General features: G+C 40.5%; 1 protein-coding gene across 6 annotated transcripts in view; it reads left to right on the forward strand.

Moving 5' to 3' along the window:
- The window catches only part of MYO3B (myosin IIIB), a 490,117-nt gene that overhangs the window by 247,118 nt on the left and 220,069 nt on the right, over positions 1-22,930 (forward strand). For all 6 annotated transcript variants that reach the window (XR_006712951.1, XM_045480150.1, XM_045480152.1 and 3 more), the window contains 7 exons: positions 10,784-10,880; positions 11,359-11,475; positions 11,988-12,092; positions 14,702-14,785; positions 15,824-16,026; positions 20,264-20,362; positions 20,736-20,850. Coding sequence is in view for 5 of the 6 variants with exons in the window: in XM_045480150.1 (XP_045336106.1) it covers positions 10,784-10,880; positions 11,359-11,475; positions 11,988-12,092; positions 14,702-14,785; positions 15,824-16,026; positions 20,264-20,362; positions 20,736-20,850 (820 nt within the window). In the remaining variant the exon portion in view is untranslated. The remainder of the gene's footprint in view (positions 1-10,783; positions 10,881-11,358; positions 11,476-11,987; positions 12,093-14,701; positions 14,786-15,823; positions 16,027-20,263; positions 20,363-20,735; positions 20,851-22,930) is intronic.

A 22,930-nucleotide genomic window follows, 5' to 3' on the forward strand; every position in this document is an offset into this window, starting at 1 on the left:
AAAAAAAAAAAACCCACAATCACAGATGCCTGGCTGGCTCTGTCAGTAGAGTGTGTGACTCTTGATCTCTGGGTTGTGACTTTGAGCCCCATGTTGGGTGTGGAGATTACTTTAAAAATAAGTAAATAAACTTAAAAAAAGAAACTCCACAGCCTCATAAATAGGAATCAAAACTATAAACAGCAACTTCCTCATTAAGAGGTAGGAAAATTAATTCTAAAGGAAACACAATGCCTGTCATTGACACTTAACCTACCACCTGTCCCACACTGTTACCTCCTTTTAGCAGCTGGCAGGGGTTGGCTACCTAGGTGTTTTTCAAGCCCACCCAGAAAAACTCTCAAATATCATTTGATGCTGGTAATTCAGTATATTTAAAGTTGTGAGTTTACAAGGTAAGGTGGGGAAAGCAGAAAATTTGAGGTGAGTGCAAAGATGAGTGAAACAGATACCCAGCTTATCATTCTTCTGCACAATTACGGTCACCCAGTGTGGTGGCTCTGCCAGGTTTGAATCCCAGCTCAGCCACTTAGGTTCAGGTTGTTAAATTGTTCTGTTCTGAGGTTTCTTCATCTATAAGATGGGGGTTCATCTGAGGGTTAACTGGGTACGTACATAAAAAGAACAGCTCTTAGTACAGAGTGAGCTCTCACAGTGTTAGCAGTAGTAGCAGTAGTATACAGGGTCTATTTGATTCAAAGGTCTTCATTTCTGTGTAACACTAACTACCTCTTGGACTTGCGCAAATTCATCTCTACTTATCACATGACATCACGAAAATAAATAGTACTGAGCTACTGAACGTTAAAAATACCAGTTTTAGGGGCGCCTGGGTGGCGCAGTCGGTTAAGCGTCCAACTTCAGCCAGGTCACGATCTCGCGGTCCGTGAGTTCGAGCCCCGCGTCGGGCTCTGGGCTGATGGCTCAGAGCCTGGAGCCTGTTTCGGATTCTGTGTCTCCCTCTCTCTCTGCCCCTCCCCCGTTCATGCTCTGTCTCTCTCTGTCCCAAAAATAAATAAACGTTGAAAAAAAAATTAAAAAAAAAAAATACCAGTTTTATCTCATTTAAAATCTAATTTATTCATTTCTTCATTCAAAAGACATTTATATGTGTGCATGTGTCAGGCCCTCTGCTGAACAGAGGGACTACAAAGGCAAATTAGATACAGTTCCTGATAAAGAGCTAATAGTCCAGTGTGTGAAACAGACAAGAATCAGACAAGAACAGCTCAACATGAAAAGTACCTGGATGTTGAGGTACTTCCTGGAACACCTGGGAAGAAAAGACCCCTGGACCTGGTGGGAAGATGATCCTTGGAGTGTCCTATAGAACAAACAGAGGAGTTGGGATTGAGATTATTTTAGGTAGAAGGGAATAATGAGCAGTGAGCAGAGGGCAAAGGCACAGAGACTGGGAGAGCTTAAGGAATTTGATGAACAATTAGTTAGCATTACTGGAGCCTGGCGTAGAACAGGGGGAGGGAGAAACAAGGCAGGCAGGAAGCAGGTCATGATGGGCTAAGGAGCTTCGATTTGTTCCTTAGTCACTCAAGAGCCCCTGAAGGTTTTCAAGCAGGCATGTGCTCCAGGAAGATCATTCTGATTGCAATGTCGAGAATAGAGGAGCTGGGCAAGGCAGGAGCCAGAGAGACAGAGTTGCAGGTTGTGGCAATTGCAAATAACAGAGGATATTAAGAAGATGTTATTGTCAGGACTTTGTGGTGGATTGGATGAGAGAGATCAGGCGGGGGGGGGGGGGAGGGCGGAGAAAGAAGTGTCACAGGGTCTACCCAAATTAGGCTGCCTCTCTGCCCTGGTTCAGACTGCAATTCAATAGAAATTGGAAGACACTAAGAGACAGAGACTGGTAAAGAAAGTTTCTTCCTCTTTCTGTTCTACCAAATGCAATGCCAGGTACTTCCAGAAATTATACAAAACTTCCAGCTTTCTGTCCAGAGTAGGATTCTGCAGTATTCCAGATGGTCCTGGATCTTCGAGCTGGACATACTTGTTTAGTTTTGAAAGCTAATGCAGAGAAATGAGACCTAACAGCCTGCAGGGAAAAATGTCTTACTATTCCCGCAAAGGCAGGGAATGTTCTGTCAACTTTAGTATTTTCTCCAGGGGAGAGAGAAATTGAAAGTTTGAGGGGAAGAAGGCAGGTTTTTAAAGGATGGGGGAAACTTGAACAGATGAAGGGGAGGATCTTATATAGAGGGAGACATTGAAAATAAAGAGAGAGACAGTAATAGAGGAAGCAAGAGGAAGTGGAAACAAAGGCCCAAGAGGAAAGTTGACCTTAGGAAGAACCTCAAAGTTGGGAAAGACACAGAAAGGTTAGATGAAGATATCCAGAAAGTTTGAGGGGCAGGATGGGGGTAAGAAGAGAGGGTCCTCTGAGGAAACTCATGTTGAATTTTCTTTATCTTCCAAAAAAGATTAAGGTGATCTCAAAGTTGGGAGCAGACTGTTGGACTCCAGGAAAATGTTAACTCTCTGAAATAGCCACTAGGAGGAATATGATGAAGGGTTTATTAAAGATGGACATGATGATTGCTCAATAGCACAGAAAACCCACGAAGAACTTAACTGAATAGCATTCCATTGTAGTGAAGTTAATCACTATTTAAGATAATGCATGTAGAGCATTCAGAAGAGCACTTGGCACCAGAACCTCTTCAAAAATGTACCATCACCACCACTGCCCTTCCTATCTATTATCTCTAGCTTCTTAGCAACAAGCAGGAGAAGTAGAGAAAAGAGATATATACCCAGGTCGTCAGACTGGAGACTGTCTTAGATGAACATGATGGGTGGACAAGGGAGCAAGGGAGTTAAGATGAGTATCCTTGGGGTCTTTTTGGGATTTGGAAGAAAGTGAAGCCAGAGTAGCTTTTTAACTCTTGAGGTCTGGTTTAGGTCAGGAGACTGACAGTTACAATGCAGATGAAGAACAGATTCAGTGAGTGGATGGTGAGCAAGGGATTGTAGAGCTGAGATCTTGGGAACTTTTGAGAAATAACTGGGAACTAGCCATGGCTGAACTTGTGGACAAACTTGGTGGAGTTAGAAATAAAAGTTGTTGACAAGTTGAGGAACCCCGAGGTCAGTATGTGGGAAGAATTAACAAAGTGATTGGTGGGGGATGGGGGAACCAAAGAGCAGAGATAGAAAGGAGATTGGGGGGTCAGTTGTTGGAGGAAATGATACACGTGTGAATTTTAAAAGGGAAAGATTGGTTAGGGATAAGTGTGGTTGGGAAATACAGAGGGGAGCAGGGAAGATGCCCCTTCCACTACCTTTTCACAGTGAGTGGCTGGAAAGTGGAGCTGGGGCAGGAGCATGATGGGCAGTGGTCCACTTCAGTTCTGTTGAGATAATTAAGTGTTCAAGAACAAGGCTAGGAATCATGGGAGCTTATTCACTATAGAGCAGGAGCCACACTGTACACGAAGAAGGGCTTGGATGGTAAGGCACCATCTCCCCTCTCCTGGATCTAAGCATTCTAGCTCTTCTGAGTGGTACAGTTGTGTGGAAAGCTAGGCTGTGATCCATTCCCCTTTCACATTGTGTCTGTGAAGCAACTGTGGAGAAGCGGCATTGTGTTGAGATTTGATACTATTTCCTAATGCTGACTATAGTGTATGAGTGTAACTGTTGGAATTTAAGTTTTTCCGGTAGTTTGTAATTTTGCCATAGCATATGTTTGATTCAGGTTCAGTAGAGTAGTTATGAAGACAAGGCTTACTCTCTCAGAGGAGGTTAAAAAGCCATAAAATCCAGTGAACAATAGTTAGGCGCTACCTTTTTTTTTTTTTTTTTTACTTAATTGTCAGGGATGCTTTTAAACAATTTGGCCATTTCCTTTACATCAGCTTCCATTGCCTTGACCTTCAAAAGGACTCTTCCCCCAAACCAGTTTTATAAATCCCTGAATTCATCAATATCATCGGCATGTTATGTCACTATTAAAGTTCAGAGAAGTAGACATGAAAACGTGTTTGTTTAATTACTTCACAGGAGTTCGTGGGAGAAGAGCAAAACCAGTGTCTGGAATGTGAGTGGAGGCAGGAAAGGTGCTGGGTTGCCTGTGCTGTGACTCCCTCCTGCCTTCCAACCTCCCATTATGGGCTCAACTGCAGCCCTTAGTACAATTACAAGATCCAGCGTGTCTTTCCCCTGCGGGTGGCTTGGGACTCGCTGAAACCACAAATGTTAAGCCTTCAAATGCCAGGGGTCTAGTCTAAGTATTATTTGGTAGGGGAATTAAGTTGCTGGTTGTTTTCTGCTCTGTTAAATGGATTTTTATTCTACCCTTGCAATTTGCCTGGGGCTGCTTAAAACAATGACCTCAGCTTTTCTGATTTTCTTTTCAACCTGCAGCAGTGACCTTTAAAAACAGATTTCTCACTGCTTAACTGTCTAGCCTTCCCCAGTAAGCCTTGTTCATTGACTTCCTCTTTTACCTGCAAACATGCATGTGCGCATGCACACATACACACACTCATCCACATCCACCATATTGCGTACACTGATGAGTTCCTGGACTCCTGTGTTAATGAATGACTTTTATTTTATTTTTTTTTTTTAATTTTTTTTTCAACGTTTATTTATCTTTGGGACAGAGAGAGACGGAGCATGAACGGGGAGGGGCAGAGAGAGAGGGAGACACAGAATCAGAAACAGGCTCCAGGCTCTGAGCCATCAGCCCAGAGCCCGACGCGGGGCTCGAACTCCCGGACCGCGAGATCGTGACCTGGCTGAAGTCGGACGCTTAACCGACTGCGCCACCCAGGCGCCCCAATGAATGACTTTTAAATGATTACTTTATCAAGTGCTGAAGATGCTTGATACATAGAAGGTTAAAGATCTTCCTGTCCTCCTAACAGATATCAAATAAATGCTAAGAGGTAAATGCATTATCTAAATGCATAAGAGGTAAGAGCATTCTGATATAATGAGTATCTGCTATCTATCTATAGGTCTATAACTGAATGAATAATATTGAATTTTCTGCTGTTGTCACTGATTCTTGCTGCCTAGGGTAGGTGGGTGTATCAAATTCTGTTTAATGTGATTGATAATAAGTTGCTGATTTATTGGAATTCTGGCCAAAACCATGCTTAGATGAAAAAACACGGAGATATTATAGTGATTTCCACCCAAACAATTCTATTTTTTAATCTGTTTATTGTAATGTTTGGTAGATATAAACTTAAATTCTAGGTCAAGATAGAGCACATGTAGTTAGAGTTCTCTAGGTGGTATCTCCATCCATATTTGACTCTTAGTAAAATGGCATCACACCTAGATGGCCTGCCATTGTTTTTCTCCTTCTAGGCCCATAATTATATAGTTATAGTCAAATAAGTCTCTTTCATCATCTCTGTTATCAAAGGGTATATTGAAATGTAAATAATGATTTTGAAGAAATAAAACAGTGCTCTTTCTCCAGTTCTGAGTAACATTTTCCTCACCATACGGATGGAATCCATTGAATGTGGTGATAAGGGAGTTCCTCTGATCGCTCAGATTCCTCTGATCTATTCCAACTTGTCAATTTGTCCCTGAGCTCTGTCCATGGCCATAGAAGCCTTTGCCTTAGAATTTTGAGGACTACCACCTTTGAGCCTAAACCTTTTTTCTTACTCCTTCTCTTCTCTACCCCTTTTTTCTCCACCTTCAACAGATTTTATTTCCTTTTGTATCTGGAATCTAATGGGAGGGTTAGTCATTCTCCATTTCTTCCCATCTACTCTTGGATAAAGGAGAGGGCTCTGATCCTGAGTGTGGAAGAGCTAAGCAGAGGCATCCTTCACAATGGACCTGTCACTACTTGACTGTCCAAAATACCATCAAGCATTTCTCAGTGCAACATTTAACCTCTCTCACTGGCACATCTCTTGTAATTATTAGGCTGAAAAATTTTCTTTCTTTCTCATCCTGACTTTGCCTCAGAGGGCTTCCTAATGCTTTGTTCTTCATCATAGAACAAGAGAAGAATTCACAAATGCCACATTTTTGTGAGGCTCCTGTGGCCCTGTTTTGACCTACCTGCTTCCATGGGTATAGTTGATGGATAGGAAGAGAATCGCTTTTGGACAAAATACATAATATTTGTCAATATCTTTCTTAGGGCCAGCAGCTTGAACAAAGAAGTCTGTAGCCCAGTGATGAGGTATTAAAAAGCACTCTCACACACAAATGATTTTAACCATAATGGTGAGGCATAGAGATGAAACTATAGTGAAGGCAGAAGTACTTCAGGGATTTATTCCAAGAGAATAATATCCCCAGTATCTGAATCAGCTTGGTACCCTTTACAGCTTCTTTCTCACTCGTGGACTGGGCCTGAGACATTCCAAAGCATTCTCCTTCCTCTGCCTCATCTATGCTGAACCTTGTCTTACAGGAACTCTTAGCCTCTGCCTTTCTACCCACTCTTCAGATCCATTTCTTACTCTCCACCCATTGCCTTGGACTTGATGTTTCAGACCTGCCCTCATTCCCACCTTAGTTCAGCCAGGAATTCTGACACCAGTTCCTCCTTTTCCTGATCCCTGAAACCTAAGGTCAGTCCTACTCACCATCCACTATCTCCCACCAACCCCAAACTCCAAGAATCAGCCCAAGCCAGAGCCAGAGCTTTGAGTTTCTTCCTTTCTAAGTTTTAACCACCCCCCCCCCCAAACTCCCTTTATCTAGGGAGCCAGGCTCTAGGGAGCTAACATATTTAGAGCCTCATAAAAACAAATAAGAATCTAGTGAAAAGCAGTATGGACTTTGCTGGGATTTGAAAATGTCTTTTGAGTCGGGGCACCTGGATGGCTCAGTCAGTTAAGTGTCCAACTTCGGCTCAGGTTATGATCTCATGGCTCGTGAGTTTGAGTTCAAGCCCCACATCAGGCTCTGTGCTGACAGCTCAGAGCCTGGAGCCTGTTTCAGATTCTGTGTCTCCCTCTCTCTCTTCCCCTGCCTTGCTCGCATGCTGCCTTTCTCTCCCTCTCTCAAAAATAAGCATTTTAAAAAATGCCTTTTAAGTCATTAAAAACTTACACCCTTGATTTAATAGAATGCCTTTTGCTACTCATCTATCCATGTATCTGTCCATTCCTCTGAACTTTGGAACATTCAATCCAAGTACCTTGTAGTTGGAAATTTGTAATTTTCACATTAAACAGGGAATTCTTCAGCAAAAATTGATAATAGATGCTATTCTCAAGTAAGGCACTAGATGGAGCATGTGAATTTAAAGGAAATTTAAGCTGGTAGTTACTGGTGACAAATCATTGAAAGAAAATTAAAAAATTTAAGCCAAATTATTCTGGTTAATTTCAACTAAAAATAGACAAATATTAAACAACATAATACTTTCTATGAGTATATGTAAAGTCTAAGATAATTTTTTAAAAACAAATAAAAACTGGAATAATTTTTTCTCTTCAGTAGACCCTCCAAACCCCATAGCCAAAGCAGGAAAATGAAGCAGTTGGCAGTTTCAGAATGCTAGTTGGGGAAGGCAGAGCTAGGGATATCAGATATTTTTCTTCACTGGTTGAGAAAGTGAAGTGGTCTTGATAGAGTGGAAATACCTTGCATCAACATCAATTTCTAGATTGCCAGCTTCGATTTTGGAAGCAAATATTGTCTAAGGAATTTGATGGCCAACAAGCATGGGAAGAGGTGATACATGGCTAATCACAGCAGGTAACATATTTTAAAAGTTGTTTATAAAATATAATAAGGGGAAAATTTTTGTGAGAAACCCCGATTTGCAGACAGCATCTGCATGTTTCCTGGAGATTAAATTTGTGATAGATAGATTGGCATATAGACAGGGCTCAAAAGATAACAGCTTCGATCCTGGTGGTATTGCAATGTACATGTTCACCTTGAAAGTCACAACTTTCTCTAGAGTTTGTGATGTTGCACGTGAGGTTTTGTCGGTATTTCCATATTTGGTTGCTGTAAAAATGTCATCTAGCATGAAGCTTGACATCCCTGTCTGTAGTTCAGGCTGCTTTTAAGTTCAGGTCAGGAGTTACTGGAGGAAAAATAATCCCTGGGAAACCTGCCATTGATTCAGTGGTATTTCAGATTCTGATTTCCCAGTTTGCCTGTTACCATTCACTTTTCAGAGTCACATGCACTCTGTCCAGGGTATTGAGCCATATTCAGGAGGGAGGCACAGTGGAGAGTGCTTACTCCATCTTGACTGGAACCAGAGCTGTGGATGATTTTTTAATTCCTGATTTTCTTTGTTGAAGATGTATAGAATAAACTCTTAGTCTATTTCATACAACTGCAAGATACGGATTTAGGAAGGAGATAAACTAGCTGAATTTAATATGACAAGAATTATTTTATAAAAAGGGTATTGTGATATTTCATTTCATGATGAACTTCAAGGGAAAAAATGCTTAGGTTTTATGTGGAGAGGATTTGGCCAGATATATGCACCCTCCTACCGTTTTATTTAGCGAGGTGGCTAGCTAGAAGCAGCCTCTGAGTTTTAGTAAAAATTTGTATTTCAATTCAACCTGATTTCTCTTTGACATCACTAATATGTTAGGACACAGATGAATAAATGCTTCTGTTTAATAATTTTTAAAATGCTTAGGTTATAAATTTGATTGTATTAAGTAAATTTACGCTTCATATGTTTTGAATCTCTCTGTGAATTAGCAGCAAGACTGGTTCTAGCACTGGAAACGACTAATACCATGCATGCATCAGACACCCTTTCTTCAAGTCTGCCAATGCTGGGAATTGGGAAGTAAAATTTAATTTAATGGGCAGAAAGAAGGAAAAAAAAGTCAATGTTTGCCCATTTCAATTGTATTTATAAAGTCAAGATTCAATATGTAGAGCTGTTGAGTTTGCTTCTTCCTTTTTCCCTACTTCTGTGAAATGCATGTAGCAAGGGACAAAGTGTACAGTAGGATGCTAGGACGCCCACATGGTACTTAGGGTAAAATGTTCAGTAAAGCTGGCTTCTGGGACCTGGCAAAATAACACTGTATCCTATGAAGCTGTGATGATGGTGAGCATAAAAGGTGCTGGTGAAGTACCGTGCAGTGATGCTTCTCTGCTGCTGAAATGATAGTACCTGGGAGGCATTTTCATGTGATTTTGTTTAGTTATTGGTATTCCGAGTAATATGTAGACTTGTGCAAATTGTTGATTCCAGATTTTGATAAGGTTGTAAGAATAGTGTTTGGTAACTGTTTTCAACTTTTTTTGCATTTCTGTATCAATGACTGTATCGTTTTCACAGCCCCCCCCGAGAGATAGATAGACCAGTCATGAGAGATTCTATTTATAGATGAAGAACACTGAGATGCTGGCCATTAATTAAGGGGATTATTGAGTGAACCACAACATACTCCTCAGAACCCTGAAATTAGGATCCAGAGCTTTTAACTTCTAAGCTGATGCTTTCCCCCTACACCACGTTGAGTAGTGATCCCTTTATGAAGGGAATTATGGGAAGGCCTACTGTGACTTGAAATAATTTTATACCTTAAAGAACTATATTTTGGTATGCCAAAGGGGATTGGTATTGGTTGCCAACCAAGTTTCTTAAATGCCTGTGGAGTAATGCCCCTTAAGAGAAAAGTCTCGCATATTTAGACAAGGGGATACATATAATGATACTGAGTGCTGCTTTGTTTCTAATAGGAAAAAATTGGAATCAACCTAAGTGTTGATCATCATAGAAATGGGTAAATAAATTGGTATGAATTGATATGATGTAATATTACCCAGTGATTAAAGTGACTGAAATAATGTACATGTCTGTATATACATATATATATATATATATAGTTTAGAAAATCATAATGTTGAGTGGAAAAAACCAAGTTTCCAGAATGAAACCTACAGTATATCATTTTTATAATTAACATATAGAAAATGTATATTGCTCGGGGCACCTGGGTGGTGCAGTCGGTTAAGCCTCCGACTTCAGCCAGGTCACGATCTCGCGGTCCATGAGTTCGAGCCCCGCGTCAGGCTCTGGGCTGATGGCTCAGAGCCTGGAGCCTGTTTCCGATTCTGTGTCTCCCTCTCTCTCTGCCCCTCCCCCGTTCATGCTCTGTCTCTCTCTGTCCCAAAAATAAATAAACGTTGAAAAAAAAATTAAAAAAAAAAGAAAATGTATATTGCTCATATGTATGACCAATATTTAAAAATAGACTAGAAGGTTACCCACCAAAGAGTAGTCATTCTGGAAGGGAGAATGGGATGAAACATGGGTAACAAAGGGATTTCAAATAAACAAATAAGATAAAATGTAAGCATTTTTGATTCATAGATATTTGCTATATTATTCTCTCAAGTTTTCTGCAGTTTCAAATATGTCTCAAAAAGTTGGGGTTGATGCTGGTGGATGGCATGAGGGGACCTCAAGGGAAGTACCCTGGTGAGAACTGTGTACCTGACAGTGAATAGGAAAAACAGGAGGAGATACTTATTTCTGGAAAGGCTGTAGTTGGCATTTAAGAAGAGCTAATATAAGTATTAGATGGGCCCATTTGGAAATGTTCCTCACCGTGGTAGAAGGGAGGCTTGAGGTCTGGAGCTCACCTTATTCCTGATAGCTGTACAGCAATGGGGAGGGGGCCCTACAGCGTGGGGAGCTGGACTAGACTTGCTCTTCCTGTCCTCACCTCTGACGTCTCTGAACATATCTGATAAGACCGTGAATGAACCATTCTCATCGCCTATGTTCTGCTATGCTTTTTACTCTATTAATGCTAATATTCTCTGGATAAATTTCTAGACATGAAAGAATGCACACCAGAAGACCCTATCATGTGGAAGATGCTGAAAAATACTGCCTTGAGGATGATTTGGTCAATTTAGAGGTTCTGGATGAGGTACTAAATATTTAGTAGGCCATCTCACCGATGACATTTGTTTCATGTGAATGGTCTGACCTTTTTCTTGTCGACCATGTTTTCCTAAGGTCACTTGAAAATTTAATTGTTTGTATAGCCTTGGGGTGAAGCTCGGGGAGCATTTGGTTACTGTGACTATGATCCTGTGTTGTGTTCATTTTTAGTTCCCCAAATGTCCAAAACGATGAAAAGGAAAGGATTTGGATTTTTTCCAATAAAGCTCTTTATATTGTAAGCCTAAATGATCTATCACATCACTGGAAATTATTTGTTTTAGAAAAAGTCCAGTTTAACTCTTAAGTCAAGATAGTTGTTTGTTCTTCACGAAGAGAAGCGTTCTCTTACGATTTAAATTGACTAAAAAACTTTCTTGTAAGAATAAATTTGTTGTTATTATTAGAACTCTCTCCTGGTTGGAAGTAATGTTTACCTTCAATACCGTTTATCCTCTTCTTAGGATACAATTATTCATCAGTTGCAAAAGCGTTATGTGGACTTGCTGATTTACACATATGTTGGAGACATCTTAATTGCCTTAAACCCCTTCCAGAATCTAAGCATATACTCCCCGCAGGTAAGGGGTGCTTTGAAAGCATGTTGCTTCTTAAGAGGAAATTAAAAACCACAAGGGAAAATAAAAAGAAGGGAAAAGCGAAAATAAAATTATGCCGCTTTTAGTGGTGTATACCCCACACTGCAGATAACAGTGCATCACAGATGGAGTTCTTGCATTTTGGGGGTAACTTTAGAGCAAGATATAACAATAATAGCTAACATTCATTTAGTGCTTGCCATAGGCCAGGCACTGGCTTATCTCACTTCTCATAATCCTGTGAGATGGGCACTATTATTCACCCTGTTTGGCAGAAGAGACTTAGCACTGCGAAGTCAACTCCCTTACAGGAGTTCATGAAACTAGTCAGTGCAGAACTGGGATTTGAACGGAGGCCTGCAGACTCAAGAGCCTGTGCTCTGCAGCCTTTCTGATGCTGCAGTTCCCCTACTAAGTGACAAAGCCTTGGTTTCACGGGCAACAAGTACTGGAGCATTAGAAGTTTTCTTTAAACTACTTATTTTTTTCTTCAGTTTTCCAGACTTTATCATGGGGTGAAACGTGCCTCCAATCCGCCCCACATATTTGCATCAGCAGATGCTGCTTACCAGTGTATGGTTACTTTCAGCAGAGACCAGGTAAGAACTCCCCTTCCCGTCCTGCCAAGTCACGCAGTAGGGTGTGTTCTGTCTTCCTCTGCAGCTCTTATGTCTTCCTGAAAACTCCATTCTGGTTGCTGGTGCTGATTCAAGGAAATAGGAAATGAAAGAGTAGCTCACTGGAACAGGAACAGTGATAGAAGCTGCAGCGGCAGGAGAACGTGAAAATTCTTTTCCGTAACGTGAAACATTCACATCATGAGCACTCATTTTCCCTGATAAAATCTAATAAGAATGTTTCTAATATGAATGTGAGAGCATAGAGTCGACACAAACCTGATTACATAGCAACAATTGTAATAAAAACAGAATATAGAATGACGTATATGAAATTCCTTCCTATTAAGGTCTCAGAATTTTCGTGGTTCAGACCTTTTTGTGTTGTACATGGGTTGACGGGGACCATGCACCACATCATTTAGCTGGTGAGAAATTATGATAGATTTGGTAAAGACTGAACAGATTTTAAACGCAATGCTGGTTAAACACAAAGCTCACCCATACAGCTTCCCTTTCTGGACCTTTGACTCACAGTGGTGACATATCCAACCTTTGACCCTTCCTTTACTTTCAATATGTATATTTTCCTTTGTGTCTTTAGTCTGTTTGAAATGTAAGTAACCTAAATTGATGAGAAGATTTTGTGAGAGAATTACTGTGTGTAAATCTCCTGAGACCTGTGAAGTCTCAGCTTTGGATTCGTTGAGGAATAGATGAAACTGTAACAGTGCAAGTTACAAAATAGAGTACATGGATTCACTATAGGTTAGAAACTTGGCTTCTCTAAATTCTTGCATTTCCCACAGACATGTGAAATATCCATAGATTTCATAGAGTGGAAGTAAATGGAGAGAGATACATGTATTTTCCAAGTTGAGAAGTTGCCCCACACTGTTGTCGTTTCTAACACCAAATGTTGTCTTTTCCAACACCAACCAGGTCTTCAATTCTCCCATGGTAACTGGATGTCCAACAACTCAATTCCATTAAATTCTGATACCTCTCAGAGTTAGTACAGACCCCACAGCATTAGGGCTCAGCCCCAAAGACTGCCCCCGTTTAAGACTCCAGCCACAAAAGGGATTCCCAAGCTACCTACACTCTGCCCAGCCTGCAAATTCAGGGATTCCCACAACCACCCTCAGGTCTGATAATTCACTAGAACATCTCATAGAACTCAGGAAAACACTTTACTTAAATGTACTGGCTTATTGGGGCACGTGGGTGGCTCAATTGTTTAAGCGTCCAGCTTCAGCTCAGGTCGTGATCTCATGGTTCATGGGTTAGAGCCTCGCATCTCAGGGCTGGCAGTGCAGAGCCTGCTTGGGATCCTGTCTCCCTCGCTCTCTGCCCTTCCCCTTCTCCCTGTGGTTCTCTCTCTCTCTCTCTCTCTCTCTCTCTCAAAAATAAGTAAACATTAACAAAATTTACTGGCTTACTATAAGGATACAACTCAGGAACAGCCAAATGGAAGAGATTGCGCAGGGCAAGATACAGGGGAGAGGGGTGGTACAAAGCTTCCCTGCCTTCTCTGGGCATGTCCCCTCCCAGCATCTCAAAGTGTTTATACCAGAAACTCTGTGAATCTTGTTCTTTGAGTTTTTATGTCTCAGTCGATCTCTAGCCCCTCTGCATTCCCTAGAAGTTGGGATGATGAGGCTAGAAGTTCCCACTCTCTAATCATGTATTTGGTCTTTCTGGTGACCAGCATCTATTGTGAAGCTGTCTTGGGCCCTACTTGGAACCACCTGGTTAGCAGTTAGGTTTGATTGAAAGGGACTTGTTTGCAAATAACAGAAGATGATCCTGTTGTCCCTATGATTCAAGAACTTCCAAGGGTCTTAGGAACTCTTGCCAGGAACCAGAGACAAAGACCCAGTGTATGTTTTTTATTATAATACACTCACTAATCTCCTTGATACATAAAGAACTCCTAGACATGAATAATAAAAACACCAATAATGCAAAAAAAAAAAAAAAAAAAAAAAAAGCAAAGGATATGGGCTAGTCACAAAAAGAAAATATGAATAATCTTAAACGTATGAAAAGACCTCAATATCACTCATAGTGAAAGAAATGCAAATTAAAACTATACTGAAGAGACTATTCTTCTGCATTTCAGATTGGCAAAAATCCAATATACTCTATTGGTGAGGCTCTAGAACAGGCACTTTCCTGGATTGGTTCTAGTACTTGGAAAGCAATTTGGTACTATCTATGCAATTTACAAATGCATTTTATCTTTTAGTCTAACAACCCATTTCTGAGAATTTATTCTACAGAAGAAGCTGCATGTAGATATAATGCCCTATGTAGGGTTATTCGATGTGGTATTGCTTGTAATAACATAGGGAGTATCTGTCAATATGAGACTGGCTAAATAGATTATGCTGCAACTGTACAATGGAACAACAAGCAGCTGTGAAAAAGTCAACGCTCTCAATGTACAGAAATGGAAAGATTCCTAAGATCTATCATTGAGTGAAAAAACTAAGGTGTGCAATGGTAGATATTGTATGAAAACCATTGCTGAACATATAGGTTGTTCCCTGTGCTATGAATTCTTCACTCTTCATTTTCTGTGTCAGTGCATTGTCATCAGCGGAGAAAGTGGCTCTGGGAAGACGGAAAGCACCCACCTGATTGTTCAGCATTTGACTTTCTTGGGGAAGGTATTGACTATCTGCTTTATGTACTGTGGCTAGAATCCTTACAGAGTAACTGCATATTTTATAAATGATGGAAATACTGGCTTTTATTAGGGATTACATAAAAACCTTCCGACTTTATTATGTTTACCTCCTGATAGCTAGGCCTCTTAAGATGTCAGCATGTCATCCTTCTTTCACGTAGTGAGGAAAATAATGCCAGCACGAATTTACTAGATTATCAGCAATTAATTTTTTATGTTTTCAATGTAATAGAAACATTTAGCCATTAAGTAGTAAAAGTGGTTAAACACTAGGAACGGGATTAGGGAGAGCCACTAAGGCTTTGATTAAAGGATTGGAGGGGCACCTGGGTGGCTCAGTCGGTTAAGCGGCCGACTTCCGCTCAGGTCGTGATCTCTCGGTCCGTGAGTTCGAGCCCCACGTCAGGCTCTGTGCTGACAGCTCAGAGCCTGGAGCCTGTTTCAGATTCTGTGTCTCCCTCTCTCTGACCCTGCCCCGTTCATGCTCTGTCTCTCTCTGTCTCAAAAATAAATAAACATTAAAACAAAAAAAAAATTAAAAAAAAAAAGGATTGGAAAATAGAAATCTTTGAGCAAAAGTTGAAGGAAATGGAAATTTTTAGCTTGGTTAAATGGACATTGAAGGAATGACTTAAAAAAACAGACTGGCAGTTACATATACTGAGAAGTAGTGTATTATGAAACTAAACATTTAAGGAATCTTTTTTACAGATGAGGTTAATTGAATATTATAATGGATGACTGAGAAAAGTTATGGGATCTCTCTATTTAAAATTCTTTCTAAAATGTTCAGGCATTTTATCAAGGATTTTAAGTAAAGTGTGGCTGGATGTAAAAATTGATAACCTAAACTAGTTGCTCATCTGAGAAAACGGTGCTAGTGGCTGATGATAATTTTCCCAAGTGAAGTTCTTCCCAAAAAGAATATGTGAATTTTGGGGGTAGGAAGGGGTGCGTGGCAGTTTTGCTAAAGTGATATTTCTGGAAGCTCCTCCTGACTGTTGTCTGTTTGGCACAGGCCAATAATCAGACCCTGAGAGAGAAAATCCTGCAAGTCAACTCCCTGGTGGAAGCCTTTGGAAATGCATGCACTGCCATCAATGACAATTCCAGCCGTTTTGGAAAATACCTGGAAATGATGTTTACACCAACGGGAGCTGTGATGGGGGCAAGAATCTCTGAGTATCTCCTTGAAAAATCCAGAGTTATAAAACAGGCAGTGTAGGTACACTATTTTATCACTCTGTTTTTGTTCTGGAAGATAGACCAGGAGGCTTTCATAATCTTAATGAATCCATTTCACCCTTGTTCTTAGCATCCAAGGTCCCCCTACCCCCAGACTTCCCAAGAACAAGGAATTATTTAAGCAAAGGATAGTGGTAATTTCTAACCTAAAAGATATTTGCAGGCTGAGTACAGAGGGTTGGGGTGGGAGTACTTTGGGATCAGGATGCCCTTTTCTTCTGAGCTGGTACTACGTAGAATTTAGCAACATTGTGAATACTTTTAAAAATCATTGGGTACGTTAAAATTTAATTTGTATATTAAAAAAAGCACTGATAGTATTCTGCGTACTGATTTTTTCCCCTAGATTCAGTAGGGGGGAAAAAAACCTTTGTTTTAGGAAGAGCATGGACTTCTCTGGATTCAAATGCTGACTCTGACATTGACTGTTCTTGGTTATGTCACTTAACCTCTCTGTGCCTTATCTGTGAAATGGAGATGCTTGTATTGCCTACCTCATGGATTTGCTATGAAGATGAAGGAGTTCATTTATATAAAATTACTTTAAAGAGTGCCGTGTGTAGTACATGTTATTAGAGGGCTAGCCATGCTTCCTATTATTATTGCAGGACACCAGACTTCCTCAGGAGCATGGTCCATTCGTGCATTATTCAGTAACTCCTGAATGCTTGTTGTATGCTAGTGTTGAGCTCTCTGCTGGAGTTGCAAGACAAGGTTGCAGTATTCATGGAGCTCAGACTGGATGGGGGATTGTTGGGGGAGGGGAGGGAGGACCACAGGCATTAAAACGAGTAAATAAACAAATGCAGAACCATTATGATAAGTTCCAGGAAACAATATAAAGTGCTATGAAGGCAAAACAAGAGAAGGAAGGGCACCCGACCTAATCCAGGAAGACAGGGGCTCCCTGTGTATGAGACAGTTAATCTAAGACCTGAGGATCACTAAGAGTTGGCCAGCAAGGTGATGCTCTTCCCAAAAAAAGGGGGAGACAGGCAAAGATGAGCCTGAGACCAGATCATGCAGGGCTTTGGAACCAGGCTGGGGTTTCGAACCTTATTCTAAAGGCAATAGGAAACCATTTAATGTTCTCAAGCAGAGGAGTCACAAAACCCAAGGGGCATTTTGAAATGATCTCTCTGGTTTCAGTGGGGAAGATGGATTGAGGAGGTGCAAGAGGGATTGTGTTGAGACCATTAGGAGACTGTTTGTTGCCAGATCCACGTGAGATAGAATGTAGGCCTGGACTAAGATAGTAGCAGTGGAGGGAGGTGGAAAGACGTGGATGAATCTGAGAGATATTATGCAAGAAGAATCTACAGGACTTGTTCTAGGGTAAGGGTTCAAGCATTTCTCTCCTGCCACACATTTGCAGTTTCTTCACAAAATAGGGACTGGCATGCAAATTAAACAAATGAACAAAAAGACAGAGTGAGAGTTATTTCAGGTTCCCTGTGGCTTCTTGATTAATTTTTATGAGGTCACTTGCTTCTTTCTCCCCAAATTAGGGTGATTTTAAAGTTTATGGAGCTGCATCCGACAGAATGGAAAACACAGTTTTCTATGTTCAAATGTAAAAGGTCTTTTAGGAAGATAATGTGAAGAGGGTTCCAATCACAGCTATGTCACTTATTTTATATGTCACTTAGTGTAAATATCCTCATATCGTATTTTCCTTACATGCAAAAAGGGCATAAGAAAGTCATCCATACAGGACTATTATGAGAATCAAATGAGATAATGTGATTTATACCAAATATAAACTCTGAAACATAATAGGTGCCTAATATACCATAATATTATTGTTAAGTTTATTCAATCTGATAGCAGTGATGAGGTAAAATAGACTGAAGATACTGAATGAGGAGAAAACGGGGCTCATGCAAATCCTGTTCACCTAACGTTTCTGATCTGCTCCCTTCTGAGCACATAGTAGGATTTCTCTTTTATGTACACTGTGGTTGGATGTGGTCGTATGATCAGTTCTGGCAAATGAATGTGTCATGACAAGACCCTCTGGCAAAGTGCAAGATGGTGGCTGCTGCCCACTCTTGCTGCCCACTCATGCTAGGCCCATGAGTGTCTATGATGAGCACACCCCCTTCCCTTTGCTGACTCTCAGTGGGCAGGTACTCTGAGCAAGAAGTAACCCTTTGTTCAGTTAAGCCACTGAGATCTTTGGAATATTTGTTATCTCAACAAAACCTAACCAAACCTGATGGATACAGGATGAAAATTAAATTGAATTTATGTAGGGATGGATGTTGATAGGCAGTGTTAAGAAGAATTAAAACTAGAGGTATCTGCAAAAAAAAACTGTAAGAAGGTAAGATCAAGATGGGTCAGCTGAAGCCTGCACATTTATCAGAGTTTAAAGAATAAGTGATATTTGCACCAGGCATACTGATTCATAAAGCCCTAAAAGGGGGTTACCATCTCCATGAATGGTGCCATCATCGCTAGATGCTCAAGTTAGGTACCTGGGAGGCAGACTCCAGGTCCTTTTCTCACACCACCCTCATTCATTCTCTCAGGATGTTCTTTTAGTTGTTCCTCCAGATATATCTTTAAGCTTACTCTTATTCTCCATCAGCACTATAATTGATACCTATCCAAGTTGCTTGCTCTCTCACCACGACCTCCTAATTGGTCTCCCTGCATCCATCTTGGCTACTTACAGTCTAGTCTTCATCCTGCAGCTAGAATGTACTTTTTCAACACAGATCTACTCATGTTATATACTTAAAGTGCTTCTTGGCTCCAGTTTAATACACTTCAAAGAATTCTAATTGCTTAATCAACAAAGTCCTCATTATGGCCTAACAAGGCCTGGTATGGGCTGGCCCTGCCTACCTGCCCACCCCCTTCTCCCTAGCATCTTTTTGGTTCTATGTGGGTGTCAGGCTCAGAGCCCTTGTGTATATGTTGCTCCCTGTCTTTGGAATGCTCTTCCCCCTTCTTTCTGTAGCTCCTTCCAGTCCCTTCTCACGTTTCAGTGTTTGGCCTAAGTGTTATTTCCTTAGAGAGTCCTTCCCTTGACTTAACACAAGCAGCCCTTATCCCCCAACCTTATTCTTCATCTTAGCCTTTTGTTTGTTTCAAAGCCCTCATCACAAGTTTCCTTGTTTTGTCTAACTCCGTCACTAGAAGGGAGGCTCCAGAAGGCAGGAATCCTCTTAGTCCTGTATCCCTGGCACCTGGTACAGTGCTTGCTCTGACTGACACTAGGTAAATTTATTAGTTGAGGGAACAGATGAGTGAGAAATGGTGAGCAGAGGCATCTGGAATACAAGAGAGGAATAAGAATATCCTAGAAGAGCTTTGGCAGGATAAATGACAAAGGAAGACCAAGATACCTAGAAGAAGCTGAAGAAAAGAGTGGGGCCCGTGTCACAGATGGGAACAAGGAGTAGAACGATTTCTTTTCACAGAGCTAAATTGGCCAAAATGAGGATTTGTCAAATCCTGGGATATCAACAGAAGAGACTGCCCTCCTCCAGAGGAAGGAAAGGGACCCAGAGCAGGGCTTTTCAAACTGTCTATGCTGAAGGACCAGTTAAAAAAAATTCTTAGGGTGCCTGGGTGGCTCAGTTGATTAAGCATCTGACTCTTGATTTCGGCTCAGGTCATGATCTCGTGGTTGGTGGGTTTGAGCCCCACTTCGGGCTCTGCACTGGCAGGGGAACTGGTGCACACTGCTTTGAATTGCATTTGAAAGAACACAGGTTTGAAAGAGTGGAGACCTCAGTCCGGGACCCAGTTTTGCTCCCTACCTTGCCGTAGGACTGGAGAGCCATTGTCTGGGGCTCCAATAAAATAGGGAGATTGACTGATGTCTCTAAGCTGTTATCACTGTTTCTGAAGCAACACGGGTTACTAACAGAAGACATGTGACACAGATGCCTCGTCCTTTGGGCTGTACTAGAAATATCTCTAAACGTGTATAACCTGACTGTGATGTATGAATGTTCCATTCTCTAAAACCTCCTTCTGCGTAAAGATAAGTGTGTTTAATAATGTGACACTGTGACATTTACTATACTAATCCTATCACTATTACTATTCTGTAATTGGGATGTGGCAAATTTAATTGCCTGAAAATGCAAATTTGCTACAGGATAATATTTTTCACAGAAAGATGGTATAGATTTCTTAAAGTGGGGAGGCCCCAGAATATGTCATTAATAATACCCTCTCCCCTCTTTTCTTCCAGGGGAGAGAAAAATTTTCACATATTTTACTATATTTATGCTGGTCTTTATCACCAGAAGAAACTTACTGAGTTCAGACTTCCTGAGGAAAAGCCTCCTAGGTAAGTATCAGGGGTTTTAGTTGTTGATTTTTAATGAATGTGTAACTAGCAATTGAGAAAACTTGGAAATAAATGGAACTGTTTTTCCTAACTGGACACTGATAGTGTCTTAAGTTGAAATACCCAAGGTGAATGGCACCATTTTCATTTTCCAGAAACTCAAAAGCTTAACTGCAGCCATTCACCTTTTGCATTTTCTAGAACGTTTAAAAACTTAACTGCGGCCATTTTACTCAGCCACATGCACCATTATTCCACTGCAATTGGACTGAAAGGGAAATGCCCTTGTGAAGAAGGAGCCCAGTGATGCCCTGGTATTTGGGGTGCCATTTGCCACGTCAATGCTCATTGTATTTGGTCATACTCCATTTAGGTACATAGCTGATGAAACTGGAAGGGTGATACACGACATCACTTCCAAGGAATCTTACAGAAGACAATTTGAAGCAATTCAGCATTGCTTCAGGATTATAGGGTTCACTGACAAGGTAGGTGATGCCCAAAAGAAAAAGAAACTCAGGTGTTAATATTCTTATATCAGTGTGACTGTAGATGTGAACGTTCTAAGCTGGGGCAGGATACTTTCTTTTCAAATGCCATCTGGTCATGTATAAGGTCTTGCTCCTCAACGTATGGTCTGATCAGACCAGAAATATTGTCATCATGTGAGAGCTTGTTAGAAATGCGGACTCTCAGGTCCATCTATGAACAGGTGAACCAGAATATGCATTTTAACAAGAAGCGCAAGTGAATATTAAATTAGAAGTACTGTTGTAAGTGCCACATGCCTGCAAATTGTTACCATTGTCATCAGTTCACTACAGCTGTGATAACAAACACCAAAACAATACTGCCCTTTTCTGAGTTGGGGTTGTTCCAGCCATTAAAGTGTATTGTGTAATATGAGTATAGGAATATGTAGGTTACACCAAGGCTCAGAAATATATTTATGCAAGTAGCTCCTTATGCACCAAAACAAATTAATTTAAACCTTTTCAACTTTCTTGCAGTCACTTCCTTCTCCATGGTACACAGTTGCACATTATTACCTCTAGCTCTAAGTACTCGACTACTCTTATCTTACGAGATACAGGCTGTCTCTATTAAATATATGCCAGGGGTGACAGTAGATATTTATAACCCTAGGTTCAAATATTATTCTGTGATACATTTATGTCATAGTTTCTGGGCTTCATGCCATCAATTTGGCAAAATACACAGATTCTTTTGCTTTTCCAAGAAAGGAGGTGAATGATTAGGAGGTAGGTGAGAGTGTTAAATCTTAAGGGATTAGATTACAAGACACTCCAGTTACCCTGGGACAGCCACTCTGGGTAAAGTATTGCTTCTGTAATCTAATGAGTTTGGCCAGCCCTTCCCTTCCCAGCATGGCTGATTTTAGTCATAATAATACCTTTCTTTTCTTCTAGCCAGCTGTTAATTTTCTCTGTCTGCCTCCCACTGACTTTAGACTGACAGACAGTGGAAAATCCCAAAGGTCAGATAAAAACAGAACTGTATTTCCCTTGGCTCCTTAGAGGAGAGCAATTAAACAGGTTCCAGCCTTATTAAAGGACCTTTATGGTTATTAATTTGTAGAGCTGATTGTTATCAAGATGCATCACCAGAAGAGTCCAAGCGTGGTGGAGATGGCAGTAGAACGATTTCAAGTCACCTCGGTCATGCCAAAGTGTTCAGGGACATACTACCTGAAAAGGGTACAGGAACAATAGAGAAGTTAGTCATAAGGTTAATAATATTTTGCTTTCAATGACTATAAAGATGGGTGTAGAATACTGTGAAGAGATTGGTCCTAGCTCTAAAAGAACATATATAATGGCTTTGTTCTAATAATAGAAATGTATTGCAAATAATAATAAGTCAAGCTGTTTTAAGATAACAAAAAACAAAACAAACTAAATATGCTAAAAGTATGTGTCTTTGAGGTAAGCCATCCCTAACCCTTGATGAAAAAAAAGTATAGTAGAATTGAATTGAATGAATGAATGAATAAATGTGAAAAGAAAGAAGTGTAAAAAGTGGTAGACATAATTTCTGCCTGATCTGGACTATAAAATGAATAACAAGAATGTAATGATATGTTTATAGTTTCACCATGTCCCATATTAATTGATACTGGAAATAAACCAACTTATGTCAGCAACCTTGGAAATGGAAGGAAGAGGCTGGTTCTGATCTCTCTGATCTTAAATTCTTTGGTTATATCTTTGTCTGTATCTCTATAGACAACCTGTTTTTGCTGAATTCACTCAGTTTACTTTATAAACTCAAAGTAGTTTGACTAAATTCAGAAAGATTCAGGTGAATGTACTCAGGGATCAGATGCCAAATAGCTGATGTATCAGAACTTTTTCTTAAGTTTATTTCTAGACAGAGGGACATTTTCTAGACATAGCTTAAATAAACTGGTCAATTTAATCAAAATGATGGTCACCCTCTTTTCTTATAATGTCACTAAGTACCCTGCAGGAATCCTCATAGTATTCGTCAGATTCCTCCAAACTCCCATAGCAAAATTATAAGTAGCAAACCTTAGTGCAGACTCAA

Source organism: Leopardus geoffroyi, chromosome C1 (genome assembly GCF_018350155.1).
Source record: "Leopardus geoffroyi isolate Oge1 chromosome C1, O.geoffroyi_Oge1_pat1.0, whole genome shotgun sequence".
NCBI classification, from domain to species: Eukaryota; Metazoa; Chordata; class Mammalia; order Carnivora; family Felidae; genus Leopardus; species Leopardus geoffroyi.